The sequence below is a fragment of the Myotis yumanensis genome, unplaced genomic scaffold (assembly GCF_028538775.1).
Source record: "Myotis yumanensis isolate MYYU_CA2020_CCGP unplaced genomic scaffold, mMyoYum1.0.hap1 SCAF_1, whole genome shotgun sequence".
NCBI lineage: Eukaryota > Metazoa > Chordata > Mammalia > Chiroptera > Vespertilionidae > Myotis > Myotis yumanensis.
Genome location: NW_027223752.1, coordinates 2,289,868 through 2,297,175, shown reverse-complemented (window position 1 = coordinate 2,297,175; position 7,308 = coordinate 2,289,868). Strand labels below are relative to the sequence as shown.

Here is a 7,308-nt window from a genome sequence, read left to right as displayed (position 1 = left end):
CATGTCTGTTTGGGGCCACAATGTACCCACAAAGGACCCCTCCCTTGCAACACACATCGGATGCAGCTCAGAATGGATCATGGAGCTCAGTGCACAACCCAGTCGGGGTGGGTCACCGAGCCCCCCCTGCAGAGCGGTCAGCCCGGCGCCCTCGGCCGGGTCAGCTCCGCGAGCGGAACGGGCTCCCACGGGCCTGCTGACGCGGGCGAGGGGGGGCACCGTGTGGGCGGTCGGGGCTGGGGCTGCTGCGGGATTTCAAGACGCCCCCGCCGGCTGCGGGTGAGGCGGGTTCCGGGCCTGCGCGTGGACCCGGGGTGTCCGGCTCCCCAGTGCCGCCCGCCCGCGCCGCCGCTGCGCAGTGCTGTCGCCGTGGCAACGGCGCCGGACCCCATCCCCGCGGGCGGCGGGCTCGTGGGGCGCGGGGCGGGGCCTCGGGCGGGGGTCGGGGGGCCGCAGCGGAGCGGACCGCGGAGGAGGCGGCCTGGTCCCGGCGGAGGCTCGGAGGCTCGGGGCCCGCGGGGCGCAGCATCGGACCGGGGGCGGGTAGGTGCGGGCGGGCGGGCCGCTGCGTCGGTGGAGCGGGGCGGGGGCCGGGCCCGGGCGCTCGCACTGGCGGCGGCGGGGGCGGCGGGGCGCGGGCGGCGCGGAGGCCTGGGCGCAGCAGCGAGGCGCAGCCCCGCCTCGGACCTCGGTCTGGTGGGGGCGCAGCCCTGGTTCCCCCCTCGTGGGCCCAGAGGCTGGTGCCGGGGAGCAGAGCGCGGGGCTGGCGGGCGAGAGGCCCGGGGCCGGCTGTGAGTTCGGGGCGGAGGGCGTGTGGGACCCGGCGACGCGGCAGCCGGGGCGGGAGGGCGGGGGGGCCGGGCCAGCGGCGGGGGTTCAGGCCCTTCTGGGCTGTGCGCGCAGGGACCAGGCCGGCTCCGCGCGCTCGCCTGGGGATGGGGTCCCGCTCGGGTGTGGAGGGACCAGGGAGTGGATGCGGGAAGGGGTTAGCGGTGCAGGAGCGGGGGATGGGGGGGGCGGGGTGCCGCTCTGGCTCGTTGGCCCCCCTGAGCGGGGGTGGGGGCGGGGGATGCCCAGGCCGCCGCCGCAGCCAGAGGGGGTCCTGGTGTGTGTGTGGGGCTCCCTGGGCCAAGCTTGTCCGCCCAGCGGAGGAGCAGAGGAGGCGTGTCTGGGTGGGGAGCAGGAGCGCATGACGGCGGCGGGGAGGCAGCGGCACCCTCCACTGCAGGTGTGAGCTGAGTGGTGGGGTCCCTGGGGGGTCCCCCATCAGTGAGGGCCGCGTGGTCATCGGAGCAGGCCCAGCATTGCTCCCCAGGCACGGGCGGCATCACACTTTATGTCCCTGTCTAGACACGACAGTGAACAGCGCCGTGGGCCGGGCCGGGAGCCCTGGAGGGGAGGGGGCGGGGGTCGCGGCGGGAAGTGAGTCTGCGAGTGACTCTGGGTGCATGAGGGCGTGCGGGCCTCGGGTCCCCCGGGAGTGAGCCTGCCCAGGGCTGCGACCCTCCGCCCAGTGTGGGACCCCGACCAGCGCAGCCACAGCAACTGGTGCCAGGGGTGCGGGAGGCCCGGGCTGCGGACCCCAACCTGAGTCTTGCGTGAAGGTGCAGGGGAGGGAGTGCAGGGGCCCCTCCACAGTGCGCACGCCGCGGGGTGTGCTCGCCAGGGGCAGGGGCTGCGGCCAGGGCGCCCGCCTCCAAGGCTGTGCGAGCCGTGGTGGGAGCAGCGCAGAGAACGGTCCTCATGCCGTGGAGGGTGGGCCCGGGCCGGGCAGGGAGGCTTGCGGGATGGAGCCCTCTGTACTTGGACGCCTCTCGGTCCTGGGTCAGAACCCCGGCTCTCAGGATGGGGCCTGGGCCTCCCCATCCCCAAGGGCGCAGGCCCGCCCAGCGCGGCGCGGGGAGAGAGGACGCCCGGGTCCCGCGGGAACGGCCTCAGGCGTGGGGCCTAGGCCGCCAGGGCCGGAGGGATGGCGGCGTGGGCTCGGCAGGGATGAACCACCGGGCCCGGGGGACGCGTGCGCGCGCGGCGTGGAGAAGCCACTTCCGTTCCGTTCCTTGGCCGGCGGAGGCGGGAAGGAGTGCGCGGGTCTCCGGTGGGGCTGCAGCGCCCCCTGGGGGCCGTGCGGCCGACTCCGGGGCCGGGACGCGCCTGGGCGCGCGCGCGTCACCGAGGGCGCGGGAGGAGGTGGGGGGAGACCGCTCCGCCGCCTCTGACCTTTCCTCTCTGGTCTCCCCAGGTTCCGAGCTCGAGGGCCGGGCCCCGCGGCGCCATGTCGGCGGGCTGAGCGCCGCCGCTGCCGGGCCTCGCCCCGCCTTTCGCGGGGGCCGCGCGCCCCCAGGCCGGGGGTCCCGGCGGCCCACCATGGTGCTGCCGCCCCCGGACCGGCGGCACGTGTGCCTGACCACGCTGGTCATCGTGGGCAGCATGGCGGTCATGGACGCCTACCTGGTGCAGCAGAACCAGGGCCCGCGCAAGATCGGCGTGTGCATCATCGTGCTGGTGGGCGACGTGTGCTTCCTGCTGGTGCTGCGCTACGTGGCCGTGTGGGTGGGCGCCGAGGTGCGCACGGCCAAGCGCGGCTACGCCATGATCCTGTGGTTCCTCTACATCTTCGTGCTGGAGATCAAGCTCTACTTCATCTTCCAGAACTACAAGGCGGCGCGGCGCGGCGCGGGGGACCCGGGTGGCGCGCAAGGCCCTGACGCTGCTGCTGTCGGTGTGCGTGCCCGGCCTCTTCCTGCTGCTCGTGGCGCTCGACCGCATGGAGTACGTGCGCACCTTCCGCAAGCGCGAGGACCTGCGCGGCCGCCTCTTCTGGGTGGCGCTGGACCTGCTGGACCTGCTGGACATGCAGGCCGGCCTGTGGGAGCCGCCGCGCACCGGGCTGCCGCTGTGGGCCGAGGGCCTGACCTTCTTCTACTGCTACATGCTGCTGCTGGTGCTGCCGTGCGTGGCGCTCAGCGAGGTCAGCATGCAGGGCGAGCACATCGCGCCGCAGAAGATGATGCTCTACCCCGTGCTCAGCCTCGTCACCGTCAACGTGGTGGCCGTGCTGGCGCGCGCCGCCAGCCTGGCGCTGTCCCGGGACAGCCGCGTCTCGGCCATCTTCGTCGGCAAGAACGTGGTGGCGCTCGCCACCAAGGCCTGCACCTTCCTCGAGTACCGCCGCCAGGTGCGCGACTTCCCGCCGCCCGCGCTCGCCCTGGAGCTGCAGCCGCCGCCGCCCTCGCAGCGCCGCACCTCGCTCCCCCCGCCGCTGCATGGCCCGCTGGGCCGCCCCCGCGCGCCCTCGCCCACGCGCGACGCTCTGGACACGTGACAGGGCCTGCCCGCCCGCACCCCCCCCCCCCCCACACCCGCTGGGGAGGCGCGGAGACCTTGGCAGATGGGGTGTGCGGTGTGCATGGAAGGGGTGGGGCGGGCTCCCCACGGGGCCGGTGCTGCGAGTGCCCGGCCTGCAGCTGCTTTTTCATCTCAGGGACCCCTCGGACCCCGGACCTCAGACCCGTCCCGCTCAGGAGCCGGCCCCAGAGCAGCGGGTGTGCGGAGGGGAAGGCTGTCCCCTGCCTGCGGGGGCCTGGGAGGGAAGGGAAGACAGAGGGGAGGGAGGTCTGGTCCCTGGGGTCCCTCCTGGGGGCCTCTGGCTCAGAGTTGGGGCCAAGAGGCCTCTGTCATTTTAAAGACTCATGTTTACAGTTTTGTACCCAAAGCCTCACTGCTGCCTGTTTGGGACCCGGGGAGGGGGGTGGGGGTGTGTGTGAGAGAGTGATGCTGGGGGGGGCTCCTGGGGGGTGGGGGTGTGTGTGAGAGAGTGATGCTGGGGGTGGGGACTCCTAGGGGGGGTAGGGAGGCCATTGCCACTGTCCCAGAGAGCCCTCTCCAATCTCAACTGTCCCCATCCCCAGGTGTACCCTAACGCCGACCCAGACCCACCCCCAGGGTCCCGGGCCCATGTCCCTGCCCCGCCTCTCAGGCCCAGAGGGTCTCCAAGCCCCTGATTCTGCTGCGGTGCCCGAGGACCCCCCAGATGGACCCTTGCAGCCTGAGGCCAGGAGCCTGGAGCCCGGCCTCACCTCACCCCGCCTGGCCCTGGCCCAGGCAGCCTGGCGCCCGGAGGGGCAGGGAGGGCAGGGCACTGATGTTCACTTGCAGAGCTTACCTGGCCTCCGCCGGGGCCCCTGCGCGGTGGTGGGACCTGGGCGCCTGTCAGACCCAGGGGGTCCGGTGGCCTCTGGGGGCTGTCGCCCTGGCTGGGTGCCTGCAGGGTGACCGAGGGGTTACACATGTCAGGGGCCTGGAGCAGGGTGGAGCCGGGGCAGGTCCCCATGGCAAGGCCCAGGCCCCTGACCCCTGACCCCTGAGGGTCTGTACCAACCACTCTCAGAGGCTGGGGTGGGGCACGGAGGGGTCCCTGGAGCAGCCGTTCCCCCAGCAGCGGTTCAGGTGTGGCTGGAAGGTCACAGGGAGCCCATGGGCAGGTGGCAGCGTCACCCCCTGCATCCCCCCTCCATCCCCCCTCCATCCCCACTGCCACCGGGGTTTGGCCTCTGGGAGTCACCTGCTCTCTTTTTTTATTGATATGTTTTATTGATTTCAAAGAGGAAGGGAGAGGGAGAGAGAGAGCGAATCATTGATCGGCTGCCTCCTGCACTCCCCACACTGCGGATGGAGCCTGCAACCTGGGCATGTGTCCTGACAGGGACTTGACCTCCTGGTTCATAGGTTGCTGCTCAACCGCTGAGCCACGCCGGCCTGGCGTGGGAATCACCTGCTCTTCAGCCAGCTGGCCTCTGGGATCACTTCCTCTGTGCAGGGAGAGGCCATGGCTGCACCCGTCCCGGGCCTGGCCCTTCGACACCTCCAGGCAGCAGCTCGGGCAGCGGAGCCCAAGCGGGGAGCAGGCCGACCGCCTCCCTGGTGTGCAGAGCCTGGAGCAAGTGGCCTGGGGGAGTGCAGGGAGCGGGGGAGGGCCATGGGGTCAGTGGGAGCCGCTGGGGAAGACTGGCCGGCTCGGAGAGCGTGAGGGGCTGCCCCGTGAGTGGGACAGTGTGTGGTGAGGTCTCAGGAGGTGAGGCCTGGGGAGGACCAGGGCGAGGCCTGCAGGGCCAGCTCCTGTTGCTCTGTGTCCTGGCCAAGCCAGCCCCCCCACCCCCCGCGAGGCCGGAGCTGGTCTGCCCTGTCCCTGTCTGGTCTGCCCTGGGGAGCCCCACAGGGACACGGAGGGGCCGTGACCTCAGGCTCGGAGCCTGGGGTCAGGAGGGTCGGCCCCGATCTTCCAGCTGCCTCTTTCGGGGTCCCACCTGGTGCGATGTTTCCCTGGGAGCAGCCTCGCTGCCCGGGGTCGGGGGGCAGCTATGGGGACACTGGGGGGTCGGCCCTTCCTGAGGCTCCCTGTTGCCCTGTCAGGTGGGAGCTGGTGTCCCCCAGCTCGACTTCCTCCCAGGATAGAGACGGCGGGGCTCACCGACCCCGGGGCACCCCAGTCCACCTGGCTGGCCCTCCGTGCTGGTCGCTCCCTCCCTGGCCGCCCTGACTGGTTTAATGGCCCAAGTGCCCTCCGACTGTGTCTCTGAGGCCCAGGTGAGGCCCAGGTGAGGCCGCAGGTGAGGCCCAGGTGAGGCCCAGGTGAGGCCCAGGTGAGGCCCAGGTGAGGCCCAGGTGAGGCCCCAGGTGAGGCCCAGGCGAGGCTGCAGGTGAGGCCCCAGGTGAGGCCCCAGGTGAGGCCCAGGTGAGGCCCAGGTGAGGCCCCAGGTGAGGTCCCAGGCGAGGCCCAGGTGAGGCCGCAGGTGAGGCCGCAGGTGAGGCCCAGGTGAGGCCCAGGTGAGGCCCCAGGTGAGGCCCCAGGTGAGGCCCAGGTGAGGCCCCAGGTGAGGCCCCAGGCGAGGCCCAGGTGAGGTCCCAGGTGAGGCCGCAGGTGAGGCCGCAGGTGAGGCCCAGGTGAGGCCCAGGTGAGGCCCAGGCGAGGCCCCACGGTTCCCATGAGCTGGAGCTGTGGCCCTGCAGGGCTGGGACCGGGGGCCTTTGTTGGTTGTGGCCAGAAGTGCTTGCCCTTTGCATCTGCCTTGGGAAGAGGCCTGCCCCTCTGGCTTCCGTGGTGGCCGGCGGGGGTCAGACACCAGAGGGCTGGCCGCTGGTCCCTGTGGCCTTCGTCCCCTTTCTCCTCAGCTCCCTGGTCAGTGGAGGTCAGCTGCCCGCCCTCCTCCCTGGCCCTGATGCTGCGCCCAGAGACCTGTCATCCCGCTGCTCCCTCAGGGCCCTTCTACCCCTGGTCCCTTCTAAGATGGGCACCCACACCCAACGCCCAGGGCCTGACACCAAGTTCTGATTCCTCCGACCCCTGTGACCTCCCGCCCGCCTGCCCTGCAAGCGGTCCTCCCTGTTAGTCACTCCCCCCCACCACCAGCTCAGGTCAGGGGGGGAGCGAGGTCAGGGGGAGGGGAGGGAGCAGCGGGATGACAGGCAGAGACCGCCCGGCCCTGGCCCCGTGGGAGGGCCTCTCTGGGAGCCAGGCTGAGCGGAGGACCCGGAGGGAGGACCAGAGCCTCCAGGTGCTGGGAGGGACACCCCGCTGGGAGGGACACCCTGGGGTGTCGGGGCTGAACCAGGCATGGTGGGCGCTGGGCCGCGGGTGGTGTGGGCAGGGGTGGGGTTTGGGCTCTGAGAGCAGGGTCCCCCGCCCGTCCTGTTCTAACTGGGCGGTGGTGTGACGGGGTCGGAGCTGAGGGAGGTCACTGTGGGGACACTGGGCAGCCCGGCGAGAGCATGAGAGCACGGAAGGAAGTCGGGGTGTCAAGCAGCAGGGAGGTGGGCTGTGCGACCTGAGGACTCCTGGGTGTGGAGGGAGGGCAGGGGGAGGGAAGTCAGGGGGGAGGGAGGTCCGGGGGGAAGGAGGTCAGGGGGAGGGAGGTCTGGGGGGAGGGAGGTCCGGGGGGAAGGAGGTCAGGGGGAGGGAAGTCAGGGGGGAGGGAGGTCCGGGGGGAAGGAGGTCCGGGGGGAGGGAGGTTAGGGGGGAGGGAGGTCCGGGGGGAAGGAGGTCCGGGGGGAGGGAGGTTAGGGGGGAGGCGAGGTCAGGGGGAGGGAGGTCAGGGGGGAGGCGAGGTCAGGGGGAGGGAGGTCACGGGGGAGGAAGGTCAGGGGGGAGGGAGGTCCCAGGGGAGGGAGGTCAGGGGGAGGGAGGTCCTGGGGGAGGGAGGTCTGGGGGGAGGGAGGTCAGGGAGGAGGTCAGGGGGGAGCGAGGTCAGGGGGGAGGCGAGGGGCACTCAGACCTGAGCTGGTGGTGGGGGGGAGTGACTAACAGGGAGGACC

The 7,308-nt window shown here is 72.2% G+C and overlaps 1 protein-coding gene across 1 annotated transcript; it reads left to right on the top strand.

The window, feature by feature from the left end:
- The first annotated feature begins 214 nt into the window (after nucleotides 1-214).
- On the top strand, nucleotides 215-3,706 carry TMEM121 (transmembrane protein 121). Its single transcript, XM_070400969.1, is given in 3 exon segments — nucleotides 215-279; nucleotides 2,240-2,685; nucleotides 2,687-3,706. Coding segments are annotated over 2 exon segments (957 nt in total). The 5' UTR covers nucleotides 215-279; nucleotides 2,240-2,364; the 3' UTR covers nucleotides 3,323-3,706.
- Nucleotides 3,707-7,308: the final 3,602 nt, after the last annotated feature.